Here is a 25,996-nt window from a genome sequence, read left to right as displayed (position 1 = left end):
CCCAAAGAACAGAGCTGCCCAGTGAATCTTGGTATAACGGCGATGGCCCCATAAATCTAATAGAAACTAATATACCGTTGAAAGACGGAGCCATTCAACCACAAATTTATCAATAATTGATCGGGACCTGAAAACGAAGTAGAGAAAGTAAAAATAGAGTGAGTGTTGCCAAGAAATAATTATCCCAGATACAGTACATGAACCATAAAATCCCCAGCACACCGCGACAACACATCTAACAACTACAAACCGCATCAAACCACCAAAGAACACAACGTGAGGCCTCTAACTACACCGAAAGCGCTCCTAAAAGATCCTCCACAGTATCAGCCAACACAGAGTCCAAGGAGCGATACTCAAAGCCCAAGGCCCTCTCTGCCTTGCTACCGTCCACAATATACGTCTCCAACCCAGTACCCGGAACACCCTTCGGCACCATGCCTTCTAACTGAGGAAATCGACCACGAATAATAACACAGGCATACTGATACAAAAACTGACCAGCCGCAGCAAGGAACCGCTGGTTAGCAGCCTCATCCACCAAATAGGCCCTCAGATGAGCCCGTGCAATATCTCTAACATCAACGAACGCCGCATAATCGTTATCCGGGACCTCTGTGCGAGACCCATTGATGAGATTCCATATAATCTCCATCGACTCGCTGAGCTTCGTGCCATCGCCAATGTTCTTGACTTTGACTCACGAATATGAGACTTCCTAACTAGGAAGTATGTATGTTTCGAAGCCCTATCGAAAGCCAATTGCAGGCCAGTGAAGCTAGAATGCTACACCCAGCCTCCGTGTAGATTAAAATGAGGATCGTCTCAGTTATCTCCTGGTATATATCCTTAATTAACGCGGAAACCTTATCACGCATAACCCTTGCATTTGTGTCATTACGTCTCATTATCTGTCCGTCCCTCACCCCCAAACGAACAAAATCATTCCCCAGGAGATTCAATCCACTTCCGCTTGAGCAGCGGGTTCACAAAAGGGCCAGCTACGGCTGCAAAGAGCCCAAGCGCAAACATACGCTGTCTGAGAGAGACATGGTGTCTAAAGCTACCCTTAACCGGGCGGAGGAGGGGGAAGCTGTCGTGGCATGTTGGATTACTGGGCTATACTCCAGTATGAACCTTCCCGGAGCTTAATTTACTTGCCGAAAAAACATGGATTCCTCATAGGTTAAGAGGAACCCGTACTTGACGTTTGGTATCCTTCATTACATATACTCGGCGATTTGCCCTAAAAGGTCATGTAAGAAATTTGGTCTTGTGCGTTTCACTTTAGGCAGTCCAGGGAGGGTTGGCAACGCGGGAGCCTCGCGCTTGAGCTCTGGCTTCCTCACAGCACCCAGTTCAACTGCCTGGAGATCCCAGAGGCACTAACGTCCTTCGCCTCCATAGCTAAGCAGTATGCTTTCGTCTTAACCGCACTGTACCACTTAAGGAAATCCTTGGCCTAAGTGGCAAGCGCTTCAGTGTCATCGAATTCTTGCCCGAGTTAACCAAAAGCCAGCCTCTTTCACTATAAGCTCCATGGCGTTAACTTAGGAATGAAGGGCTAGCAGAGAAGGATTGACCACACTGAATTGTTATTGGGTATCTGGATTTCAAGAATTCAACAGTTTATGGATCTTCGCCTGTGTCATGAGATCATCTTTCCTATCCGTAGTACTACAAGGCGATAATTCAATATCAACCGGGTGTACAGTGTCCAGAGCAATTGAATATTTCTATATAACAGCTTTCTACCATCCGAGCACAGAGTTGTCTATAGAAGTAGTACCCGTGCGGCCACTATAGACTAACTAATGGAACATAAGGACGTAAATTCCTAGAAAATTTCAGAGCTTCCCCACACAAATAGATTGGTTATTGTGGCTTTTGTCTCGAAATGCACGCTTGCTCCTTATGACCGATGAACAAGCTAGAAAATTTCGGCATCAATGTCTCCTACCAACAATAGGCAGTCCAAATGACTTCATTTCCCCCAATGCTAAGTCTTGCGGGGGAAGAACGAGAGCCCGTTCTGTCCAGATGATATAGTCCCAGGGACATGGTTCTGCCAGACTTGATCCCTCAAAGTTAACAATATAACTGGTTTAGCATTAGCACGAAATCGATACAGCCCTGTAAATGGCCATCAAAAAAATATGAAGACCAAACCATGAGGCCGCAAAACGTACACTTTGCCCGCTTTCTCATCCCATGCTAGATGCTTAACTCCTCCCCACACTAAATCGACCTGTGCGTTCCGCATAGACCTTCAATTTCCTAAGTGGGCAGGCACATATAACGACCTGCAAACAAATAGGCAGGGCAAACAAAAGGAACCAACACTCATATATAAGCCACTTGAAAGCCTCCCTCACCTTCAATATATCCCAATACGCGTCACTCTTCACCACACCCGGTCCAAGGCGAATCCCAGGCATTTTCTTCGTAACCGCATAGGCGATAGATTCCCCCGGAACAAAGCCTTTTTCGTCCTGCTTGTCATGGTCTCGATAGCCGATAAGCCCGAGTGCGTACTCACAGTCGGCTTGATCCAACCGACGCAAAGCGCCAATCTCATTCCGGGCTGGTGGACAGATTCTCGGTACTGCTTGAGTGGCTCTTTATTCGGGGCGCGCCAAAACTCCGTCCCCTTATATGGGACCTGTATAGATCTTCATAAAGGCCTTCTTGGCGTTGTTTGGCGCCATTGTAGCAGGTGGAACATGCCCAGGCAAAGGAAGTTGCGCTGTAAGCCAAGAAAGCTTCTTCAGTTGCGAGCCAGCTTTTCTACTTGATCTCCTCCCCGCTTATCCAGGATGAAGGACTTGGGTGCTCAAAGTCTACTCTTTTTCCAAGGAACTCAGCGGCAAATTAGCTTCTGTTCGTCACTGTGAACAGGGGCTAGGAAAGGCGAAGGATTAAGATGGAGCATTCAGAGTCTTGAGGAAGTCATACTGGTGTCATCTGGAATATGACAACAATAGGATGTGATGACACGTGATCAATTTCGAGTAGAATATATTTACCTTCAGCTGACGCTGGTTTTTTGGTCGAGTGGGAAAAGCAGAGAATTCCTCTTTGCGGGATCCGTGTGTATGTACATATATATATCCAACTTTTCCATGTATTTCCATAAAGACAGATTTTTATATCCTTCAAACGTTTAATCGAACTGAGTTTTAACAGATTGCTCTGGTAATGCTCCATTTTTATGTACTTTCCTTGAACCCCGATATATGTATCTTGATAAAGTAAGTAGTAGCCAGGTATAAAGAGAAAGCCGAAAATAATCTAACAGAACCGAACAAACCAAGTATAGAGGTTGATGACAGAGATATGAAGAATAAGAACAAATAAAGAGGATGACTCGTCTAGACATGCAATAGCTAGACTCCACCATGACGCCAATCTTCAGACGCTGATGAAGAATTAAAAAGGATGTGGAATGGTATTCTAGTAGAACGAACAAGATTAAGCAGCGACGTCTCCATTTGCGGTCTTCTCGGTGGTGCCACTCTCCAGACCGAGCTTTTCGCTGACTTCCGCGGCGAGGGCATCGTCTGATTTCTGCTGTTCCGGGTTTTCGGTAGTCGGCGCAGCGGCTTGGGACACCGGCACAGGAATACTGCTCTTACGGCTCTCGCCGTTCACCTTACCCAGAATCTCGACATGGTCGCCCTTGAACAGGACAGGTCCTTTCATGAAAATGGGTTTGGTCTCCCCCTCGGGGGGAGGAGTCTCCAATCCGCCGACAAGTTTCCGAGCTTCTCCGTCAAGGTTTGGCATGTCGCCCCACTGCCAGTCTAGCTGACCACCGTACTGCTTGGGGATAGTGGATAGATCCATAAATGAACTAAGGGTCGGTAGGACTTCCGCAGAAGAGAGGATAAAGATCTTGGATGTTGTGACCGGATCAAACCAGCGTTTAATCCAACCCCAAACGGTCGGGAAGAAAGAAGGAGCACCGATGATCTTGACTCGTTAGCAAAACTCCAGAAGCCGAATAAACAGGCCTGGGGAAGCTCACAAATATGCGATCCAATGTCTCCGGATAATGTGCCGTGGCCAGCACACTCGCATCTTGCATGTGACCCTTCAAGTTCCAGAACTGCTTCAATCCAACACCGCTAACATCGACAATATTGTTCGAGCTCACAATGGGGGTGTCGGGGTGCGGGCGAGGCAATTGTGAGCACAAGGGCATGACGAAACGGAGGAGGTTCTCGTAAAGGGCGAAGAGGCGCAAAAGACGCTGCGGGACCTTGGAAGACTTGTGTGTTTCCGCCGTCGCGGAAGGATCGGACATGGTATTGTTATAAGCGGCCATATTCTTACTGTTCAGGTGCTTGATCTCGAACACGTAAACGGGGATACCCCGGCGGTCGCGACGGCCTGTCCACTGAGGATACTGTGTCGCGTTAGCGATCCGACACAATCTCACAGGACACAGAGCTCAACCAACCATCCTCCTCGCGGCGTCGTACGACTCCACGTCAATATTCTCATACAGCGACTCGATGGCATTCTCTTTGCGCCAATCTTCGGTATCCTTGAATTGGCCCCAGGCGCCATTCACGTCGAATCTGCGGGCGCGTAGAAACCGCCTAAGAACACCCTGTCAGTATGACATTGCCCGCCAAAGCCCCAACAAAGACAAAACATACAACATCGTCGCATCATCATGGCTTGCCTCCTCCTTTTCGCTCCCGGGCTTATAATATCCGTTCTCCTCACACAGTTTTTTGAACTCCTGTAGCTTCTTTTCCTGGTCCTCAGTGAGGTGGTTTAAATGTCCGGCGAGCCATTCCGTCCCCGCAGCCTGAGACGCCGACGCAACGGGGTCGTTCTTGGGATCGCTTTCTAGCGCAGCGTTGCCGCTCTCCTGGCTATGGTTGGATTTCGTCCGCCACAGAGGCATCTTGTTCTCTTTTTCAAGATTTTGTTCTGGTCTTGGAGTGATAATTTTGTGTCTCGGATCGTTCGGATAAGGGAAGATTAAATTAATTGATTGACGCACGGGGCAGACGATCGTCGTCTGGTACGGCTGATTTTCTAGTCCTTTCGCTCCGATGCGGAGCCTGATCTATATCTTCTAGGTTCCGGTCGGCAATGACAAGGGATATGTAAAGGCTGCTCCAGGAAATATAAGACACTGTCCGATGGTGAGGCAGAACGACAGACACGAGCTGGAGCGGAAAATTGTTGATTTGTACAGTAAAAGTAAGTTTTGGACTGCAGTTCGCGTCGGGCATTACTTAATTCCGCTTATGTCAGGATGCATAACTATGCATCACGGATGTCAACTCCATTCCTGTAACAACTTTTGGTATTCAACATTCGAAAGACCCGGTACATCCTAGACTATGCTAAAGGATTCCGTAAAATGGCCCGGAAGAAAAGAAAAATTCCATAACACACAGCCCGTATCCTTGTGAATCATTGTAAATTTACCTGCAAATATTTATACACATAATGCTTTTCCTTCATAACTTGAAAAGCTTCTAATCCTCGGTAAGGTCACCGTACTCCCACATACCACGTCTTTCCTGCTTCGCCTCATCTTCCTGGCTACGCAGATGCGACAGTGTCTCAGTGGCAGACCGTTCCCAAGCCTTCAGCTTTCTAGGCACCATGGCAAGTCCCTCCCGGACGAGATCAGCATTGATGCTGTGGTCAAGGTTCTTGGACTCTGAAGGATCCATCAAAGTGACGTGCAGGATCCCCTCTGGAGAAACATAGTCGACGTTGGCGACAAGCTCACGGTTGTAAAGCTGCTCCTCCAAAAAGCTGGCGGCATCTTGCAGGTAGTCTCCCGAGCCAGGGAGCTGAACCAGAGAGAGAGTAGCGTCTGCAGCCTGGGCACGAAGTTTCTGCACGGAGAACTGAGGCTGACTCAAAGGCCTGAGACGGGACCAGGGAAGAACCTCGGCGTTACCGAAATCGATATAGACAACCTCGGCCTGCTGTTTCTCACGGTCATTACGACGCACCTTGGCGCGGTACCATTCGTTATCCTCAGTGAACTTAGCGGCAACAAAGTCACCGGCCTTAGGGGGCCCAGGCAGCGGTGTGTCATTAGCCTTGTTCAAGTGGAATGAGCGGAATGCATTCATCAATTCGGTGAGCGCAGATGTGCCAGTGCCAATCTGCTGAACCTTCAGGCGTCCGTTGCTGGGGTCAACATAGGTGACCATGACATCACGGTAGTCCTTGCGGCGCTGGGAAGCCTCGTCAGCTCCGTTAGAATCAGCAGCCTCCACTTCCTCCTCTACAACATCTTTGCTAGGATCCCAGTCATGCCAGAGCCCCTTGCGAGCCTCCTTGGCCTTCTGCTCTGCTGCAAAGTATTCGGTAGCGTGTCCGGACTGCTCCGCAGAATAAGCATGAACGGTAGCAAAACCTTCCTCGAGAAGGACCTTGGTGAAATTCTCCTTATTGACGTAGAGCGTGCCAATGAAGCCACCAACCTTATCGATGGTCTCCACATCAATCTCAACATCACGCTGCATGCAACGCCTGTTGGCTAGGTCGTGTGCCTCCTGTCCAAAAGGCTCGGATGCTTCGCCGGGATTACGGGCTGACCGAGGCGCGCGAATACCGGACAGGACGAGAGTCAGCTTAGCGTTCTCCCGAGGCACAAGCACAGTAAAGCGAGATCCCGACTTGACGAAGTCTACGATAGCGGGCACGCGCTTCTGCCGCTGGAGAATGGAAACTTCCATCTTGGCCTTCTGGACACTCTCCGAGTAATCCTGGTACTGCTTCACCTTAGGTGGCTTCGGGGACCACATTCCCTTACCATCCTTCTGGGCATCAGCCTCAGCAATCAGTAAAGAATCGTAGTCGGGGGACCGGTCGTCATCATCCTGGCGGTGACGGATCACCGAGGCGTATCCAGCCTCGACTAGGGCCAAAGCAATGTTGGTATTTCCATGAATGACAGTGGCAACATCCCTTTCCTCGTATCCCTCGTTGGCAGGCTTCTTGCCATTGATAGAAACCTTGACGTGCTTTCCGATGACCTTCTTACGCACGAACTCCTTCGCATCAGCGGCGAAGGGTGCCTGCTTGGGGTCAGAAGGTTTAGGCTGGCGGATACTGCTCAGGCTGATCTTCTTTTCCTGACCAGCCTTGTTCCTGAGGAACAAGGTGTCGGCGTTGAGCACCCGACTAACGATATAGTCTTGGTCGAGGGCCCCGCCAGCAGGACCCTTCGGAGCGACAAGACCGGTGAACAGGCCCTTTCTGGCATCCTTGGCGACCTTCTCCGCACGACGGAAAGTAGCCATATCGGCACCAAGGAGAGGAGCGTGGAGGTCGTGGCAACGGGCCAGACCCTCTTCCAAAAGGAACTTAGCAATGTTGCCGTTGGGGTGAAGGACGGTTGCGATCAATTGACCCTGTGGCGTGACACCCACCAGAGACACTTGGACCTTACGCTGTTGTAACCGCGATTCAACAAACTGATGTGCCTCATCCCCAAAAGGGTCGGCCGGCTGCTCCTTACCCTCAGCATTCACCCGTCGGGCAGATGGCGCCCGGACACCGGCGACTGCAACCACAACCTGCAGGTGTTCCTGGGGAGTAAGCAGCAGGCGAAGGACAAGTCGATCCCCATTCAGCACCCTCTCAACGATAGCCTCTAGGTGCTTGTTTTTATATTCCTCAACCAGGGATTTTCCGTCAGAGAGTTCGTAGGTCGTTTCGGTGCGGCCCTTCTCTGCTCCAGCCCATACGCCCTTGCCCTCGGACTGAGCATGATCCTCCAAAGCACGCAGGCGCTCTAGCAATGCGACGGTTTCTTCGGACTCATCAGCGCGTTTACCGGCCTCTTCACGGACACGAACCCATCCTTCTTGAACGCTAATATCGGGCAGCAAAACTTCGAAGGTGGGAAGTTTGATTGTGCCGTAGTCCCGCCTGGCACCGGTCGGAATGGTATATAAGACATTGAATTGGACGACCTTTCCTACGAGCAACTCGCGAAGGAATTCGCGGGATTGAAAAGCGTAGGACTGGAAAGGGAGGGAGTGTTAGCAAGAACGTTAATTTTCCGTCACTTCAATTGAGTCGCAAGAATGAAGGGGGTTAGTGCCAGAAAGCAAAGGTTGAATGTAAGTGCTTTTTTGAAGTGGCATAGTTGTCAAACCGAGAGCTAGACGCTCGGAGATAGAGGCCACCTATCCTGACCCCAAACAAACCGGGGGAGTAGCAATTGGGGAGCAGAACAAATGAAATTTAGCTCACCTCATCGCCTTCTCTGCGCAACCTGGGCGCTGAAACATATGCCAAACTAAGAGTGCGTTCCTGTCCTGGATTGGTGATATGCGACAGCACGACCGTGTCGCCTGACAGGACAGATTTCACACGGGCTTCCAGAGGCATACTGGGAAGCAACCAATGATAGGGCAGGGCTAAAGATTGACAACACTGAAGGATATCGGTGTGGAAGATCACTCCTCTTCAAATTCAAAGAAGGAATAATTAAGGGGGAAAGAAAATGCAGTAATGGAAAGCACCAGAGCGTTTGTTGATAAGGGGGAAAGTTTGGGGTAGGCCAGAGAGATGAAATGTGGTTGGAAGGGGAGAGCTTCCAGACTAACTAACGGGCGGACACCTGACCTTCGGTGGTTTTTGTGGGGGAAAAAAAAAGTCTGGCCAAGGGGAGATTAAATTTATTCATTTTATGTCAACACTAGTCCTATTTCAATGGACTTCACTTCACTACTGGTACTTTTAATAATACTAGTAGTGTCCAATACTACTACCTGGGGAGCTTGATTTTATAGGTTAAGTGAAGATATAATGAACTGGAGTTTAGGAATTGGCGAAGAAGAAAAAAATTACTCGTGTCATCATTCCTATACCTACAATTTCTAGAATGACATTTGCCAAGATCAGACCCTCCTCTCAGTCCTCCAGGAACCGCAAAAGAGATTCGTCCAGATCAACTTTTTGAGCATCTCCAAGGTGCCTTCAGTATGACGTTCAGACTGTTCCATTCCTGACTTAGCACTTCACATCCTAGATTTGATCATAGAACCATGCAGTTAAGCGGAAATGCCAATGACACCTGTAAACCATTAACGTAAGTAAATTATCATAACTTATCGAATTGGCTAGCCACTTACCGCAAGCGGGGCGGAGACCAGCATTGCCAGTCTTCTTGGACTCCTCGTTGCCACCACGGCCGAGGTCGTCAGTACCGGCGTGAACGACCAGGGTACGCTATGATGGTTAGTCTTCTGCGTCTACCCCATCGACATTCGAGATGAACTTACGCCCAGGACGCTCTCGGCACCGATCAGCTTGACAAGCTTGTCCTGCTTGGAGCCGACGGCGTTGCCCTCAGCATCGGTCTTGAAGTTACCCAAGTCACCGACATGGCGGTCCTCATCCTCGGGGGCACCGTGGCCCTTACCGAAGGGGTTGACTGGATAGGAATAGTCAGCCTCTGATGCCTGTCCTCGTAAAAGGCCAACAGGGAACATAGAAACATACAGTGAGGGCCAGCGGAGGTGCATCCGTTGGTGTTGTCACCGAACTGGTGGACGTGGAAGGCACGCTCAGCGTTGGCGTCGTGGCCGGTAATGTTCCAGGAGACGGTGGTAAGGGAGTTCTCGTCAGCCTGCTCAAAGGTGACGGTGCCGGAGATCTTGGAGTCTCCGCGGAGAACAGCAACTACAACAGTCAGTCATGGGTTCCTTTTCTTTTTCTTGTTCTTCAAAGGTTGAAAGTGTAGATTGTGCATTTGAATCTGAAGAGATTCTAGAACATCTGAGGAAGAAGATCGACCACGAGTTTAGGGTCTCCTGAGCACCGCATGAAAGCTTGCACATCCCCAAGCTTGAACCGGTAAAACCATAACATGGAAAGGGAGCGTAACGAATGAGCACCCCGGTATTTAGATCTAGGAATAATGGTAGGCTGAGATGCGGCCCAGTGATAGGCTGGGGGGCTCAAGCAAGACGAGGGGGTTGCTTCACAAGGTGCTCAAATCTGCTCACTCCAAGGTCCCCCGGCCACGGTCGATCGTGGATCCTTCGAACCCCAAAGCCAATAACAAAGCCAGGAGGGGAAATAAAGATAAAGGTACCTACCAGCCTTGACCATTTTGACGGTTGAGATTAATTAAGATTCGTTTTAAGAAGTAGAGTAAAAGGGGAGAAGTGAAGATGGGAAAGAGAAAGAGAAAAGGAAGAGAGAGAAGAGGAGGAAATGAGGGATGAGGGATGAGGGGTAACTAATATGACGGGATTCTCTCATGGGCTCTACTAGTAAGTAAAGTACTGAGGCCCAGTAAAGTAAAACCAGGTGGATTCGATGAGCTTCCAGTGTGAAGTGCGACGATTGGTATTGTGGTTACAGTATACAGTAAGGAAAATTGGAAATTTACCATGAAGAAACCCCCCACTTGGCGGGGTCTTCCGGGAATGACGTTCAACTTGTGTATTGTATTGGCCTCTAGCCACTCCTTTTTCCGGCGAATTCCTAAGCATTGAGGGTCCAGATCTCTTCTTTAAATGGGGAAGGTGACCTTCCATTTAGTAACCTTTGTGTCCAGATATAGAAAGTTACTACTAGTTCCATGTACCATTTTCCGAAGTCACCTATATAAATACATCCATGACCCCACCATGCAGACGGATACGCTACTAGTAATAGTGTTCGATGCACCACCAAATTATCTAATTGTTTTTTAAGCGTCGATGTTCATGGTAGTAGCAAAACACAATGACAAATCCTTAGAAGTCCCTTCTGCCTCAAGCTAGTCTCTGGTATCAACTTCCTCCTTCGAGCACGCAATTGAGCTCCAGGGCCGGTATTTATAGATCGACATCAATTCCCGTTTCCGATGACTTCCTACAACCATCATTACTTTTCAACCCAAACAAAATACGTAATTGAACCAATCAATTATAGTAGGTTGAGAGGTGAATTGAAGAAAGAACACATTCATGAATCGTATCTACTAAATCAATTTTGGAGGTCGCCAATTTTTACATGAGAACATTGCATGGACATGACTTTATTAACGCGTATGGCAGTCTCCCTTTATGCCTGGACCTTCTCCCTGAGGATATTCTTCAGGGTCACGGCATCCGCGGCGAACTTGGAGATACCCTCACGCAGCTTCTCGACGGCCATAGCCTCCTCGTTGAATTCGAAGCGGAATAAAGCCTCATCGTTGATGTAGGTCTTCTTGGGGATGTCAAGGCTGGCGGCGCTGGTGGCGTCGAGCTTCTTAGGGACGGCGGCGGTAGAGTTGTAGAGATCCTCGAGCAGGTTGGGCTACACATGTCTTATTAGTTACACCAATCAATATGACGCAGGTAATGTTGGGAACTTACGGAGATGGTCAGGTAGTCACAGCCAGCAAGCTCGGTGATTTCACCGGTGTTGCGGAAGGAAGCACCCATGACAATGGTGTTGTAGCCGTGCTTCTTGTAGTAGTTGAAGATGTTCTGAACCGACTTGACACCGGGGTCCTCCTCGGCAGAGTAGTCGCGCTTGTGGGCGGCCTTGTACCAGTCAAGGATACGGCCAACGAAGGGAGAGATTAGATAAGCACCGGCCTCGGCAGCAGCGATGGCCTGGACGCTCGAGAACATAAGGGTCAGGTTGCAGTTAATGCCGTGGTCACGCTGGAGGACCTGAGCGGCCTTGATACCTTCCCAGGTGGAGGCGATCTTGATCAGGACACGTTCCTTGGGGATACCGATTTCTTTGTAGAGCTATATACCAGTCAGCCGCGCACTCGTCATTCCAAATGATCAGTCCGGGTATACCGTACCTTGATGATGTGAAGGGCCTTGTCAATAGAGGCCTGGGTGTCGAAAGAGAAACGAGCATCCACCTCGGTGGAGACCTTGCCGGGGATGATCTCGAGGATCTTCTTGCCGAACTGAACCAGGAGTTGGTCAAGGGTGGCGTCAACTTGCTCGTCGATATTGCTACCCTGTTTATACTGTTAGGTGATTATTTCCAACACATACGATATGCTCGGTGGTTCGGTGATGACGTACATGCTTCTTGCCGTACTCAACGGCGGCGTCGATAAGGCTGGCGTACTCAGGCTTCTTGGAAGCAGCCAAGATCAAAGAAGGGTTGGTGGTGGCATCCTGAGGCTTGTACTTGCCAATAGCTATTATTAAGTCAGATTTTGGTGATCAACGATGATGACAGGGGAGGGAGACATACTAGCAAAGTCACCTAGAAATATCAATTGTCAACATTATCACCTCCAGTCGAATATTGTCAATTCCTCGTGATTGAAAAAAGAAACTTACCAGAGTCGCAAACGACGACCTAAGCGGAAGAGTCAGCAGCAGAGTTTAAGAGGCGACCCAGAGGCCACCAGGGGCAATAGGGGCAATGGTAGTACTTACAGTGCCAGAGGCCTTGAGCTGCTCGAGAGAAGAAGACATTGCGAGGATTGATGTGGTATCACGAACGGGGTATAATTAGAAGAACGTAGATTGATGGAATGGAAATACGGAAAAGAAGAGTATGAAGAAGAAAGACTTGACGATCAAGGAAGAAATCCCGGAGTAGAAATAGAACGGGTGGACGTGGCGATCGCGCAGAAAGACAGAGAAGGCCAGAGGAGGGGAGCAAACCAGTGGTTTCCTATGGCACCCGCGAGGTGGGATGGTGGGGCTATGACGCTATGCCTCTTTTTTCTCCTCTTGTTAACTTAGTAAAATAGCGGGCTTAGTCATGGTCCCAGAAAGTTCCCACCCCAGGCATTGCTGTACGACCCTCTATACCAATTGATACATACATATTGTATGTGATACATGTACTTGATAATATGATAATATGACCCCCTCAAAACAAAAAGAAAGGTCAATTTGTCCCCTCCTTCCCCCATCAAAATCTTTCCAACATCAGCGCGGCTATTTGCAAAACCTCGTTTCCCCCCCTCAACAAACCCCTTGACAAAGGCCCGTTCAATCGGCGCAGTGTGCTCCGACAACGCATGGCTATGGCGGTCCACCTTGTATCCCACCAAATGAAACCCCGCTCAGTGCTCAATGGTACGCCTGCCCAGAGGTCCGTACCTTTCACCGAAGACACTACGGAGGAGTAGTTCCGTCTCCATAACACAACAGTAAGAATTTGGTGAGCAGCTGACAAAAAGGATCGGGTTTTCGTTGTCACAAAGGCGTCGCGGTGGAATCTATACAAATCTAGAACTGTATATAGTTAACACACTCTACGTGTTATATAATATCTCGATAATAGTAAAGAGTAAACTCCTAATTTCATGATTATGATTATAAAGAAATTGGGGTTTATCAAGTACTGTTCAGGTCCGAGCGGAACTGATATTGCGGGTAATACTGAGCAAGGGCAAGCCAAGGTACTGCAGATTTATTTAATCGGCGATCTTAACATGAACTAACCCTTCCCCAGAGCATGACAGAAATACTAAATTTACACCCTCTTTCACTTCAAGATTTGCTCATGGCTATGCGCCATTGAGAATGACTACAGCCAAACTGCAATACCTGTAGAGCACGACCATGAAGCATCCACTATAGCTACCAAGGTTTTTCCGTGTATCGGGGATGTTAGTTATTCATATTCAAACTTATAAAGACAAGTAGGGACATTGTCCCATCCTCGTAAATCATCAGGTAACTAGGTGAGTTATATATTTATATATAACCGGACTGTATTACGAAAGGAGCCAGCACATCACTACCTAGTATATTTATGTATAGCCTGGCCGAGTCTAGTTCAGGACAATCTGGGGTAATAGTAGGGTAGGTGTGGCCCCATTGTGGCAATATCTGCTATCAAAGTGGAGTCCGTTTGGCCGGAGTGCTATGTGTTGCTGCTTAATGAAAGAGAGAGAGAAGAGAGAAGAAAGCTATGAGTATTACATAGATAGACCTATATACGGCAATACTATAGTATACAACAACGGTGTCTCTTCAAAAGTTGTGGCTAGTAGCTCAAATCTCACCATAAATTTAAATCAAATTAGGAACAGGTTCAACTCGGCTTTACCGCAGGAAGTCTACATGGTGGGGACGATGGGCAACAAGGCCCTCTTTTGATCTTCCATTGCCTAGAAAGTATAGATCTCCCACCGAAGCTTTTGCTTTCCGTTTTTTAGACAATTTAACCGCCGCCACGTCTATTGCTTTTTATAAACCACTTATATAACCATTCATCATGCCCCCACGCCACATTTATATAATTTTTGTCAAAAGAAACAGGCTAAATGAGCAAAACCAAGGAAAGAAAAACAGACAATACGGAACGGGAGGGCGATTGTAATGTAGACACGTTGTATACTCGACTGCATTGTATGCTTGTCGTTTAAGCGGCAAGATGATTAAGACCTCTTAGCGACGCTGGACGCAGCTCCACTCATACTATAGGTTGTATGAGCTTCAATAAATAATATATGGGGGCTGCTTATACGTACCACTTTCCCCACTTCATCACCCGTGTAGACCACATGCGGGAGCGTAAGGATATAGCTGATTCCGGCAGAGATATTGGCTCCATTGTCACGACTGTTGTCAGTATGATGAAGCTGTCGAATCAATTCAAACTCAAAGCGCCCATTGTGAACGATTTTACTCCAAATCTAGAACTTGGTTAACCTCCATCTAGAAGAAAAGGAAGAGCAGTCTTCTAGACAAGAACACCTACATTGACAACACCTCGTTTGTGGCCGGTGAAGAGAAGCTCTCGCTCCTGCCACTCATTGTTCACGCCCTCATAGAAGACACAGGTCATCACCTGGTCCTCGTCTGACTCGCACACAGCCTGGTCCAGCAACAGCGTCCCGTTGAGTGTGTAGAGACTGAGTCGACTTCCCCGACAAACCGCTATTTCTCCAGTTACATCGTTGATTCTTGCACACTATAACAAAAGTCAGCAACGTAGGATGAGACAACTCCGACAACCATTTTATAGCTTACATCTACGTATCCCTTGGCCGGAAGCTCTCGAACGAAGGTTTGTCGGTTGAGATCCCAAAGCATAATCTGACCATCAGTAGATGCAGAGAGGAGAACACTAAATGAACGCGAGACTGCCAATACCGTTACAGGCGAGCGGTGTCCGAATAGAGACCCTGCAGGTTGTAGATCTACAGACTTTGCCGTGGAGGTGAATGTCCATGTCGAAACGGTACAATCCACGCCTGAGGTGACCAACGTACGGGAATCCGCAAATACTGCAGCAGACAGCTGGCCAATATGAAGGTGTTCGAAATGTCCCAGAAGCTGTAGATTTCAGTATGTGGTCTACAAAAGGAGGGGGTAGGGTTGCTGTTTCGGCACATACCTTTCGATTATCCGCTGAGTAGAACCTCACGCTACCATCGAAAAAGCCCCATTCCATATACTTGTCATAGGCGGGTGGGATGTTTAGCCTGAGAGCAGCAGCACATAACAGGCGGTCTTGTTTCATTGAAAGTGATGACACTCTCTCGCCAATATCTGTGACTCTAGTATTAGCAAGCGAAAAAATTCTTGGTAGCTCAAACCCATACCCAGAAGTGAAAGTGGCTGCTGTGTAAGTGACTCAGCGAGGCGGTCTAAGCGCGGGACCTTGTAGCGCACATCTTCTCGCTGTGAGTGAGGACGATTGAAGATCTGGTGTGGTGTCTGCCCAAAGTTGTGGATGATGCCAATTGTAGCAAGTCGTTCAACAGGGTCATCGATGGCATCGACATCTTTGGCTCCCTGATATGATAGGTGATGGAAAACATTGACCGCTTCAATTGCAGATTCTCCTTTCTGTTTGCAGCCAAACACCAAGTCAATCCAGTGGTGCAGGTTCTGGGTTACATAAGGACTCTCTAAAGCCTCACGGTGTTTTGCAATGAATATTCTAGGGTCGCCCTTCGCCCATGGCGGCAGTTCCACAGAATCAATCGCTGTAGTCATGTTCTGTAGAACTCCAAAGTCGTATTTATTGGAGTTGACAAGAAATTCTGGGAGGTAGAAGAACTCAGGTATTAGCTCTCTCACATCCGACATGTTCCCGCGCGAAGCGGATTCCCAAGCCTTAGCGATAGAGTAAAAAAGACGGTCAGCGTGGTCAAATGTGCCACCCTGAAGTAGAAGGTATGATTTCACGAATGGCTGGAGACGAATCAGGTATGAGCTAACAATCATAGCTGAAGAGTAGTGAGTTCCGTAATGAAACGGGGGAGAGTCGTCTGCTCCCATCTCTGCGAAAGCCTTGTATCGTTCCCTAAACTCAGCCTCGCGCTCAGGGGTTTGGCAACCCATGGGTTTTGATAAGTCACGGAAAGTTTGTGGGTTGGTCAGATCCAGCTCCTCGCTTGTATAATCAGCAAGCACCCATGGGAAAACAGGGTACTGCGTCAGATCGTTGAACGTCCTTCCAGCGAGGGTATTGATGAGCATGAGATAGTGAAAATTGGAGATTTCACCCTTTACCCATTTGCGCGTTGCAGGGTGTGCCGGTGAATGACCAAATACGCTGGCGAATCTCGAACCAAGGGACTGAGGCGCATCTTCCGGGCTTCGAAGGGTCTCAAATCTCCAGATATCCTCCGGCCTTGAGTGGCCAACACTTCCTGTTACTTGAGGAGCCCTGGTCGCAAGTTGGCTACAAAGGCTATCTCGGGCGGGCGATGATATGAGGGTCAGCAAATAGCTAGTTCCATCGGTAAAGAATATTTCGAGGGCCACATCGCGAAATAGGAATCGCCTCTTGGAGACACTAATTAGATCCGACCATTTCCAGCTTCTAGTTTCATGCTCCTGTGATTTACGTTCATTCGACTCTCTGCCAGTGATCATGCGAACGTAAGGGTCTCGTTCCTCGGCAGGGGCTTGCCAGACATTGACAATCTCGCCATCTGACCTCTGGAAGAAGTTATCCAGAATGTAGATGTGATCCTTTCCAAGAATCAAAAGACCTTCACATGCCTCCAACCCAACAATACGCGACATGTTGCAAACACTATCGACTTGGTCGCCACGGTGTAGGCTTCTCATGACTTTTCTATTCTTGTCTTCATAGTCTTCAAGATCTGCCTTCGGGTCGTCAATCATCTCGAAGCTTTCTTCAAGTACGCTCCTACTGTCAGGACCAATACCCTGAGAATTAGCCTCGGAGTGGTCGGCAGCCATGGCAGTGGGAGTCAGGCCAAATGACTCCCCGTTTGAAGAGGTAACATGCGTGTCTAATCTCATCGCCGGAGGCTCTGACGCCTTTCGTTTCGGCTGATAAACTTGATGCTCTTCTGAGTCATCCGGTACAGTACGTATCCGCATACGGCTTCGCCCTTCTGTTTGGTCAAGCCGCCATCTTCTCTCCTTTTGTTCAGCAAAAACACCTCCGTAGCGTCGCAAGTCCATGTTCAAGTGTGCGAGTGCCGCCCACATAAACGTGGAACTGTCTTGTTGATCCTGTAGTGCTCTTTGATATTTCAAGAACTCCGAGGCTGATATGTTCGATATCCAGTGAGGGAAGGTAGCCTCATGCTTGCGTATCACTTCTTCATCGAGCTTTTCCACCTGATCCCACTGCTTCAGTTTTTCATGACGCCTAGAAATTCGAGCGCGTGCTGATGACTCTAAGCTCGCGTTTTCTTCTTGGACAAAGCTTTCCCATGCTTTTGATAATATTCCGAAAAACATGGTGTTCAAGTCATTCTCCTGGTCATCAACCCACTGCAAAAAGGCAATATCATCCATTCCAACAAGAGCCTCAAAGCCACCGGAAAGCCGCTGCTGTAGAGGTGCTGTTGCTTGGCTTAGGATGGTAGACATCTCTATCGGCTTTTGCACTAGCATGATCCTAAAAAGACTAGCTGCAGCCAAGCGTACATTTTCATTTCTATCGATCAATTTCGTATAGAGAAGATAGCATAGCAACTGCAGGTGGTCGGGCTGGGTTTCCCCGGAAAGAAGTACTACTTGCCAATATGAGAGGCGATTTAGAAAAGAAAGTGCCTCCGTTCCGTCGACCTCTGATAGTCCGAATAAAACGACACGAAACAGTGTCGAGCGGATTGTTGCTATCGCTTGGCTGCAGAGCCTTATACTCTTCAGGCGCGAGACCTCAGGCCGTTGGAGATATTCTAAGATTGTTCCTGCAAATTCAAGAGTGGCAATGGCACCGTCGAAGAACCAACCTTCATACACTGCTTCTCCTAGGTGTGTTGTGAAGCGTCCCAAGTTAGTGAGCACGCGGGGTTCGGCCAGTAACTCGACCCTTGAGAATATGGCATCCTTAAGCGTAGAAAGAAGGTTGCGTAACACCCAGGAGTTGAAGTACGCCTGATGTTCGGGGAATCCAGGTGGCGTCTTGAGATAGAGCCCCAGACCAGAGAAGTCCTTCCTCTCTAGAAGCTGCTCTGAGAATACAGAAAGAGCTAGATTAAGAATGCCCGTTATGAGAGGGTGGTCAGTTGTCCCTTTGCTGTCAATTTTCATGTGTGAGAAAGCACGACGTATCCGGTGAGAGGACGGCATGTATTTCCCTCGATCAGAGGAAACTAATATGAAGGATGAACCGCGTCTTAAAGGCCCGCCACTATGATCATGGCTTCCAGGCTGTTCAACAGTAGTTGTTCGTAGTTCAGATGTTCTTCGCGAGCGTGGGCGAGAAACTAGATGGTGTTCATCAAATGCTAGATCACCCATACGAGGTTGAGAGCTTAACTCAACGTCCGGACTTACAGCATCGGAGCCGATAACAACAGGGAAAAGAATAGAAACTAGGCTTTGGACGTAATCAGGCCGTGCTGCGAACTCACGGAAGCTCTGTGACTTTATTTGCGCTACAGCGAAAAATTCAACAACGGCGGTTAAAAGTGACAGCCCCTCACTTGTCGTACTGATGGGTGCGGAGAATGACATAGACGGCTTGGTGAACTGCACAAGGTGATCCGAAGGAGCATCGGGGCTCGGCTTATTTACCACTGAGAACTCAGCGAATACTGTCGGCTTCAAACCAGATTGCAACATATCGGAGATGACTGGAAGCATTTCAGGATATATAACCTGAGCTTCGCCTTTAGGGCAAAAGAGCTCGGAAAGAGAAGACTGATCGAGCGATTTATCAATGTTGACCTTACCAATATCGACGCCAAAAAGTATCGCAAAGCAGATGGGCCACAGGCTTGGGACGTTCCACCATTTCTTTAGACAGTGTCGCATTATGATATAGCCCCCAGTTTTGTCGCTGAATTTCTTGCTATAACTTCCTCCATGGATCACTATCAAACGAGCCATGATCTTCGTTGCCAAAATGACAATCTCGGGTTCGTCCTCACACATAAGGTACAAAAGCCACTGCACCAAAGTCAACCTTAGCTACACAAAAGGTACCATTTAGTTTGCAAACCTTGTTTGTAACAGCTCTGGCAAACCTCTTTATCGGCCCAAGATCATGTGCATTGCACAGAAGAGAGCAATACATCCTAAGCATCTCTATCGCTACCGTAGTGCTTGCAACGTACTTCTGGCCGGGGCTAGGTGTGGGCTGCCTTGTAACCGTATTAAACCGTAGGCTCTTCTTCTTCTGTAACCTGCTCGGCTCCTTTGGCTTATGGATACCATAGGTGATGAAAAGGGCCAGAGAACGGAACAAGTCTGCAGACAAGCAACCCTCCATCAGCGACCCGAAGGCGGAAGTAAAAAGGCGCAGACCCTCCAGCGTAAACTCTTCTCCCTTAAGAGCCTCGAGCAACTTTTTGTTAACGCCTGCTTTCTATTAGTATATAAGTGTAGAAAACGCGGGACACTGAGTTACTAGGGAAGGCTTACGCATGCGGGCGAGACGCTTTGCATTAAACCGACGGAACTTGCTTTCGCTGGCAAATATACAGTATTGGGAGTAATACAATTCAATGAGAGGCATCTCGCCATATCTCCACACATCTAGGTCCACGAGCAAGATTCTGTATGCTAGAGGATTCGTGATGATCGAGCGATTTGGTTGTTCGAAATCATAACCGACAAATTTGAGGGTCAAACGAAGTAGCTCGAAAGCCAAAGTAGATCGTTCCTCGTATGTGGAGCAGACATTGGAAGTCTTCGGGCCTGTGGCAGTGCCTGTTGCTGGAGACGGAGATGCCAGCTTCTCGCGTAACGATGCTGCAAGAATTCCATACCCATTTTCTTTCTCCATTGCTTCGCTGTTTCGCCAGTTGTCTTGTACAGCCTCGTACAATGCTTCTACCGCCAAAAGTGTAGATTCAGCGGTACTGGCCGCGTGAACCAAGCTCAGATGCACCGCCGCACAGCCTCCGATACGCCAGCTCGCGTCATCCAACGACTGTGGTACTGCAACTACAGGATCCCCCGTCAGGATACCGACGCCATGGGCCTGGGTTAAAGCATCATTAATAGCGGGAGTGGCGCCGTTGACAGCTACTGCGTTTCCTCCAGACTTTGTCAGCTGATGCAAGTTTTTGGCTGCTTGTTTCGAAAGATACTTAACAAGCCTATTTTCATCAATATTATTACTATCCTCATCGTCTAGAACTGATAGGGGAGAAACATTAACTGCTATGCACCCTTCACGAACAAGAGTGCTTGCTTTTCGCCGGATAGCAGTAACAATGTCCGATGACTCCTCTTTACCAGGATGCAGATGCTCGTTCCGCAAGTTCAACGCTGCAGAGGCCTTATACGTCTGAAAGGAACCTAGACAGTCTTGAAAGTTGCCGTAATAACGTGGGCCGAGATTGTAAAAGACGGCAATCATATCGTCGCTATATGCTTCTTCAAACAGAATTGCATTAGCTAGGGACCATCGAGAGGTTGAGATACCCTTCCCCAGCCTCATCGCCAGATCTTGAGGGGTCCCAAAGAACGCTTGAACCCTTGGCGGCCTATTTGGAGAGTTGGAAACCGGCATACACGGGTACTCGATCCTCAATTGCTCAACGAATTCGCCATCTATAAATAAAGATGCCCGGGAGTATGACGGCGGCCTGGGCTTCTTGTGGACCACGCAGATATGGTACCATCGATTAGGTTCAAAGGATATAGACTTGAACCGAACGCTAGGACGAGGCCCTCTAATTGAAGTCTGCAATATGAAGTTTCGTGTATCCTTTTCAAGGTACGCGAGCAAGAAGCAAGTTTGACTTGCGTCAAAAGCTCCAAAAATCGTCGTATGAGTGCTCGGATCAAACTGGTCAAACCGTGCCCAGACTGCTAAGGTATAACCAGAAGAAGTTGCCGGTGGGAATGAGCGACCCATGGTTGATAGTTCTAAGGAGCAATAGCCATGCAACGATAAGTCAAACTGTATCAAGGGTGGTTCTTTAGAACATTTCAAAACGTCAACGAGAAAACGAAGAACCTTCGGACAGTCATGAGCTTGTCGATACAGAGCGGTCACGTCATTCAAGTTACTTATTCCCAGAGTACAAAGTATTTTTGCCAATTCTTGGTAGAATAATCTCTCGGGTTCCGGGCGCTCTTCATTGAACAAAAGTGGCAGAATCAGTGAGATGATGCCAGTGGAATGTAATGTCGTGCTATTCCTTTGAGACTGTGAGGCGAGTTGGACTAGACATGCCGGCACGGCTAGTCTCTGGACTCCGTATTCAGATATAGAGGCAGACGACTGCGTTAACCATACCCGAACAAATGGGCCAAGGAGCTCTGGCACTTCAATTGTTTCTGATTTTCCTACGCATCGGTCCACTTCTTCTCTAACACTATCCGAAGATAGCTCCTCAGCGGTTTGGAATTTAGTACTCAGGGTTGTGAATACACTAGCAACTGTCTCCTGGCAAAGGGCCGCTGCTAAGATCGCGCCGTAGAATTGCTCCGTATCGCCTTGAATTGAGTTAACTTTTTTGGCCAGGATGGTGAAAACTTCTTCCAATGCCCCTTCTCCTCTGCCAATCCGATTTGCGAAATACCGCTTGTTCCCAAAATGCTCCTTCAAACCCTCAGCCAGTACTGCCAATGCATCTCTGTAAAGCGACAGTAGGTCTTTCCTCTCATCCTTAGATGACACATGCGAATCATAACATAGTGAGACCTTTCGGAGCAGAGCCAGTAGAGTTTGGAAACCCTGTAGATGTCGGAAGGTCTCCTTCGCTTCACTTGGGCGCTTGCTATCGATAAATGTGTGACGGAGACGAAGCAGACATTCGGTCGCAGCGAGGGCGACCTGAGACGTTATTGCATCATTATCATTGCAGATGGTTCTCAGCTCATCCAAGACGGGAGTTAACTCGGGGGCAGCCGGCCGTTGGGTTGACGAGGAAGGGGACCGCGAGAGGACAGAGGTGGACCGGTTCATTGCGCCGCTAAAGCTTATCCCCGACTACCTATTCGATGGCCAAAGACCATCAGACACCATGAACCAGCACTGAGCGTAAGGTTGAAGGCGGTCTGCATTGGTATGCGTTATGGTGGCTAGTAGTGAATGCAATCCACACACTTTCCCAACATGGCACTTGATGTGGTGGGAGGGAGGGGAACGGCAGGGATAGCTGACGAGTCAGAAGATCAACAATTGCTACTTTAGGAATCGGGAAAAGGTCGATTGTATCAGGTCCAACTTGAGGAATGAAGGTGATTGTAGGATAGCTCGGAGTTGTGTTAGTGTGTATTACCCTAAAGATGTTCCTGAATGTGGATAGACGGTCTTATGCCAACGTCACTAGAGGCGGTGCCGTTACGCGGGGGGGGCACATCGGAGCATGGGTGCGATTTCCAGCTCCCAGACCTAGTGACTTATCAGGTGACAAGAAGCTACCATAACCTCCGAGAGTCGGCGGTCATTATTGGTCGAATGAGGGTATCGATAAGCAGAACCTGTCTTATCTCAACAAAGCCCGACCGCCTGTATTGTAAAGCACGGTAATGCGCTTCTAGTCCTCCGCGGTCACCGTACGATCGTCCTCTTATCAAAAGTCAGCCGAACAGTGAATGGGCGTGCACCCATGGCACGCGACTCGGGTTGCCCGGGTAGGTTGGTTGGTGGTGGCGACCAGTCGCAACGCCATTGACTTAACATGCCAACTATTTTGTCTCAGGCACCTAGTAAGCAGTACTACTCTGAGAAGTCGGTCAGGTACAGTACCTGCAGTACCGCTACAGGAATCAGGATTTTAGGATTTTGAAAAATTCTCAGTATAATGATGCCTACCTATCACAGTAGGCACCGTCTTTAAGGGGATATCTCAACCTGATACCTATATACATACATCCGTCCTCTGGAGACCAAACATAATGAAGGAAGTCAATATCAAATGGGTACCTTGTTCATCGTTGACTCACCACTTGAGCTATCCTTGGAAGAGGTTCCAAACATACTTGCAGAAGTCTCCACTCATTCGCCTCATTTTCTGGGAGATAGAACACCATTGTCCTTTCGTGCTCCGATATGGCGTCCACCCATGGAACCCTGGGAGTTATTTACCGACCATGGATGGGGGGACGAATCACTCCGATAAGTCCCTTTTTGGGGGTTCCTTACCCTCTTACCGCCATACCCCAGGTCTTGCGACCCGCGCTAATCGGGATGGATCGACGCGCACCTCCTCAGTAAGAGTAAAGCTGTGTCATCCGGCCTCGCTGTAAATTACCGTATCCCGGTTGCATCATCCTCCGCTGCCCTTGCCTGCTTGGGGGATCGACCTATTAATCCGTCTATCTTACCTACACCTGCTCCCATCCTCTTCTTCCTTCTTCAACTCTTCCCCATCCTCCTCTCCCTGTGTCTCTTTCTCTTCCCAACTCAAGTCTTAGTTCATCTTCTCCATCTATCATCCTTCCCCTTCTCCATCTCTCAACTATCGTATTCTTCCTTAGAAACCCTTCCTTTGTTGTTTTAAGACGTCACCCCTGTTGCCCGTCATGAAAGGCATCCTCGGCCTTTCCCTATTGCCACTGCTGGCGGCAGCCTCCCCCGTCGCCGTTGACTCCATCCACAACGGAGCCGCTCCCATTCTTTCGGCCACGAATGCCAAAGAGGTCCCAGATTCCTACATCGTTGTCTTTAAGAAGCATGTCAACTCCGCAGCGGCGGCTGCTCATCACAGCTGGGTGCAGGACATCCACGACTCGATGACTGGACGGACTGACTTGAAGAAGCGGTCTCTCTTTGGCTTTGATGATGATCTTTTCCTTGGTCTCAAGAACACTTTTGATATTGGTGGGTCCCTGGCGGGCTATTCTGGACATTTCCACGAGGATGTGATCGAGCGGGTCCGGAGACATCCTGATGTGAGTTTCACTCCCTACACACTTCTCATAAAGATCTCTGGTTCTGACTCAGATTTGTAGGTTGAGTACATCGAGAGAGATTCAGAGGTCTACACCATGGAGGAGGCCGTCGAGAAGAACGCTCCTTGGGGTTTGGCTCGTATCTCCCACCGTGACAGCCTCTCCTTTGGCACCTTCAACAAATACCTCTATGCGTCGGAAGGCGGTGAGGGTGTTGATGCTTACACTATTGATACTGGTATCAACATCGAACACGCCGATTTCGAGGAGCGTGCACACTGGGGAAAGACCGTCCCTGACAACGATGAAGATGCGGATGGCAATGGACACGGTACTCACTGCTCCGGAACTATCGCAGGTAAGAAGTACGGTGTTGCCAAGAAGGCCAACCTCTATGCTGTCAAGGTCTTGAGGTCCAGCGGCTCTGGCACCATGTCCGACGTCGTTCTGGGCGTCGAGTGGGCTGTCCAGTCCCATATCAAGAAGGCTAAGGATGCCAAAGATGGCAAGGTCAAGGGTTTCAAGGGTAGCGTTGCCAACATGAGTCTTGGCGGTGGCAAGTCCAAGACCCTTGAGGATGCTGTCAATGCCGGTGTCGAGGCCGGTGTTCACTTTGCCGTTGCCGCTGGTAACGACAATGCCGATGCCTGCAACTACTCCCCTGCTGCCGCTGAGCTCGCCATCACTGTCGGTGCTTCCACCCTCCAGGATGAGCGTGCTTACTTCTCCAACTACGGAAAGTGCACTGACATCTTCGCTCCGGGTCTCAACATTCTCTCCACCTGGATTGGCAGCAAACACGCTGTCAACACTATCTCCGGAACTTCTATGGCTTCTCCTCACATTGCTGGTCTGCTGGCCTACTTCGTCTCTCTGCAACCCTCTCAGGAGTCTGCCTTCGCTGTCGATGAGCTTACCCCTGCCAAGCTCAAGAAGGACATCATCTCGATCGCCACCAAGGGTGCTCTTACTGATATCCCGTCTGACACCCCCAACGTAAGTCATACTGTCTATTTTGGCATCATGAAGAGAAAGCTAATTGATCAATTCTAGCTCCTTGCCTGGAACGGTGGCGGCACCTCCAACTACACCGAGATCGTTGCCCATGGTGGTTACAAGGCTGGCAGTACCATCAAGGACCGCTTCGATGGTCTTGTCAACAAGGCTGAGAAGATGCTTGCTGAGGAGCTTGGCGCTATCTACAGTGAGATTCAAGATGCTGTGGTTGCATAGATCCAAGACAAGACAAGAGTCTTTTAGAAACGTAACCAGTTTCGTTTTATGGCAGGGTATGGGAATTGGTTAACCGAACACTGGCGCTAGTATTATTTGCTACTTTTTTGACATTATGGGGAAGCTGATGCATTGACTGCATTGGGTACATTATCCTGACATGGTTTACCTCTTTCATTATTATCGTAGTATACATGTCCACAATAACGTTTGACATCCTATCTAGAGATATATTCGTGTGCTTCTAACAGATTGTCAATTTGAACATGCGATTGGTCACACCAGATAATCGTGGCTTAACCTGAAGGTTGGGCCAACAGTAAGGGAGGGGTTTTAGTGCCCGCCTTGAGACCATATTCTTTATAGCCGCGCTCTTTGAGTAGAATACATGAATCACGTGTAATACACATGTGACTCTCTAATGTGACAGTGACTTAGTATCATATTATACATATTCATTGTTCTTCATCAGTGAAAGGTATTCATCCCCTAATGTGACCATTTGCTGCTATGTGAGAAGCTAGAATGAAAGGAACGCTCGTCAACAACGAGAA

General features: G+C 48.7%; 9 protein-coding genes across 9 annotated transcripts; 1 reads left to right on the top strand and 8 right to left on the bottom strand.

The window, feature by feature from the left end:
* Positions 1-289: 289 nt before the first annotated feature.
* BDW43DRAFT_311562 (uncharacterized protein) lies at positions 290-655 on the bottom strand (the record flags this gene model as incomplete). The annotated part of the gene is made up of 1 exon (XM_032047214.1): positions 290-655. The coding sequence occupies one exon, from the start codon at positions 653-655 to the stop codon at positions 290-292; it is 366 nt and encodes a 121-aa protein (XP_031899999.1).
* A 1,221-nt stretch (positions 656-1,876) lies between these two features.
* Positions 1,877-2,382, bottom strand: BDW43DRAFT_95958 (uncharacterized protein). The gene is made up of 2 exons (XM_032050772.1): positions 2,190-2,382; positions 1,877-2,100 (listed from the first exon to the last, which is right to left on the bottom strand). The coding sequence occupies exons 1-2, from the start codon at positions 2,261-2,263 to the stop codon at positions 1,947-1,949; spliced, it is 228 nt and encodes a 75-aa protein (XP_031899998.1). The 5' UTR covers positions 2,264-2,382; the 3' UTR covers positions 1,877-1,946.
* Positions 2,383-2,872: 490 nt separating this feature from the next.
* BDW43DRAFT_95956 (uncharacterized protein) lies at positions 2,873-3,339 on the bottom strand. The gene has a single exon (XM_032050771.1). The coding sequence runs from the start codon at positions 3,205-3,207 to the stop codon at positions 2,950-2,952; it is 258 nt and encodes an 85-aa protein (XP_031899997.1). The 5' UTR covers positions 3,208-3,339; the 3' UTR covers positions 2,873-2,949.
* On the bottom strand, positions 3,227-5,038 carry BDW43DRAFT_95946 (SEC14 family lipid-binding protein). Its single transcript, XM_032050770.1, has 4 exons — positions 4,665-5,038; positions 4,463-4,604; positions 4,028-4,408; positions 3,227-3,972 (listed from the first exon to the last, which is right to left on the bottom strand). Exons 1-4 carry the CDS (start codon positions 4,916-4,918, stop codon positions 3,472-3,474), a joined length of 1,278 nt encoding a protein of 425 aa, XP_031899996.1. The 5' UTR covers positions 4,919-5,038; the 3' UTR covers positions 3,227-3,471.
* A 171-nt stretch (positions 5,039-5,209) lies between these two features.
* On the bottom strand, positions 5,210-8,603 carry BDW43DRAFT_95639 (putative transcription factor (Snd1/p100)). The gene is made up of 2 exons (XM_032050768.1): positions 8,248-8,603; positions 5,210-8,015 (listed from the first exon to the last, which is right to left on the bottom strand). The coding sequence occupies exons 1-2, from the start codon at positions 8,383-8,385 to the stop codon at positions 5,502-5,504; spliced, it is 2,652 nt and encodes an 883-aa protein (XP_031899995.1). The 5' UTR covers positions 8,386-8,603; the 3' UTR covers positions 5,210-5,501.
* Positions 8,604-9,050: 447 nt separating this feature from the next.
* On the bottom strand, positions 9,051-10,113 carry sod1 (superoxide dismutase SOD1; the record flags this gene model as incomplete). The annotated part of the gene is made up of 5 exons (XM_032047213.1): positions 9,051-9,073; positions 9,132-9,228; positions 9,282-9,433; positions 9,502-9,681; positions 10,101-10,113. 5 exons carry the CDS (start codon positions 10,111-10,113, stop codon positions 9,051-9,053), a joined length of 465 nt encoding a protein of 154 aa, XP_031899994.1.
* A 686-nt stretch (positions 10,114-10,799) lies between these two features.
* Positions 10,800-12,728, bottom strand: BDW43DRAFT_95635 (sedoheptulose-7-phosphate:D-glyceraldehyde-3-phosphate transaldolase TAL1). The gene is made up of 7 exons (XM_032050767.1): positions 12,390-12,728; positions 12,291-12,309; positions 12,202-12,213; positions 12,027-12,145; positions 11,795-11,959; positions 11,352-11,735; positions 10,800-11,292 (listed from the first exon to the last, which is right to left on the bottom strand). The coding sequence occupies exons 1-7, from the start codon at positions 12,426-12,428 to the stop codon at positions 11,056-11,058; spliced, it is 975 nt and encodes a 324-aa protein (XP_031899993.1). The 5' UTR covers positions 12,429-12,728; the 3' UTR covers positions 10,800-11,055.
* Positions 12,729-14,360: 1,632 nt separating this feature from the next.
* Positions 14,361-22,278, bottom strand: BDW43DRAFT_311557 (Beige/BEACH domain protein; the record flags this gene model as incomplete). The annotated part of the gene is made up of 8 exons (XM_032047212.1): positions 14,361-14,390; positions 14,444-14,608; positions 14,674-14,886; positions 14,946-15,251; positions 15,313-15,467; positions 15,521-19,304; positions 19,357-19,715; positions 19,779-22,278. 8 exons carry the CDS (start codon positions 22,276-22,278, stop codon positions 14,361-14,363), a joined length of 7,512 nt encoding a protein of 2,503 aa, XP_031899992.1.
* Positions 22,279-23,105: 827 nt separating this feature from the next.
* On the top strand, positions 23,106-25,442 carry BDW43DRAFT_319887 (S8 family peptidase; the record flags this gene model as incomplete). Its single annotated transcript, XM_032048986.1, has 3 exons — positions 23,106-24,209; positions 24,270-25,205; positions 25,263-25,442. Exons 1-3 carry the CDS (start codon positions 23,841-23,843, stop codon positions 25,440-25,442), a joined length of 1,485 nt encoding a protein of 494 aa, XP_031899991.1. The 5' UTR covers positions 23,106-23,840.
* Between the last annotated feature and the right edge of the window lie 554 nt (positions 25,443-25,996).

Source organism: Aspergillus alliaceus (assembly GCF_009176365.1).
Source record: "Aspergillus alliaceus strain CBS 536.65 unplaced genomic scaffold BDW43scaffold_24, whole genome shotgun sequence".
In the NCBI taxonomy this organism is placed as follows: domain Eukaryota; kingdom Fungi; phylum Ascomycota; class Eurotiomycetes; order Eurotiales; family Aspergillaceae; genus Aspergillus; species Aspergillus alliaceus.
Note: the sequence above shows the minus strand (reverse complement) of the source record. Positions and strands in the feature narration are given on the sequence as shown.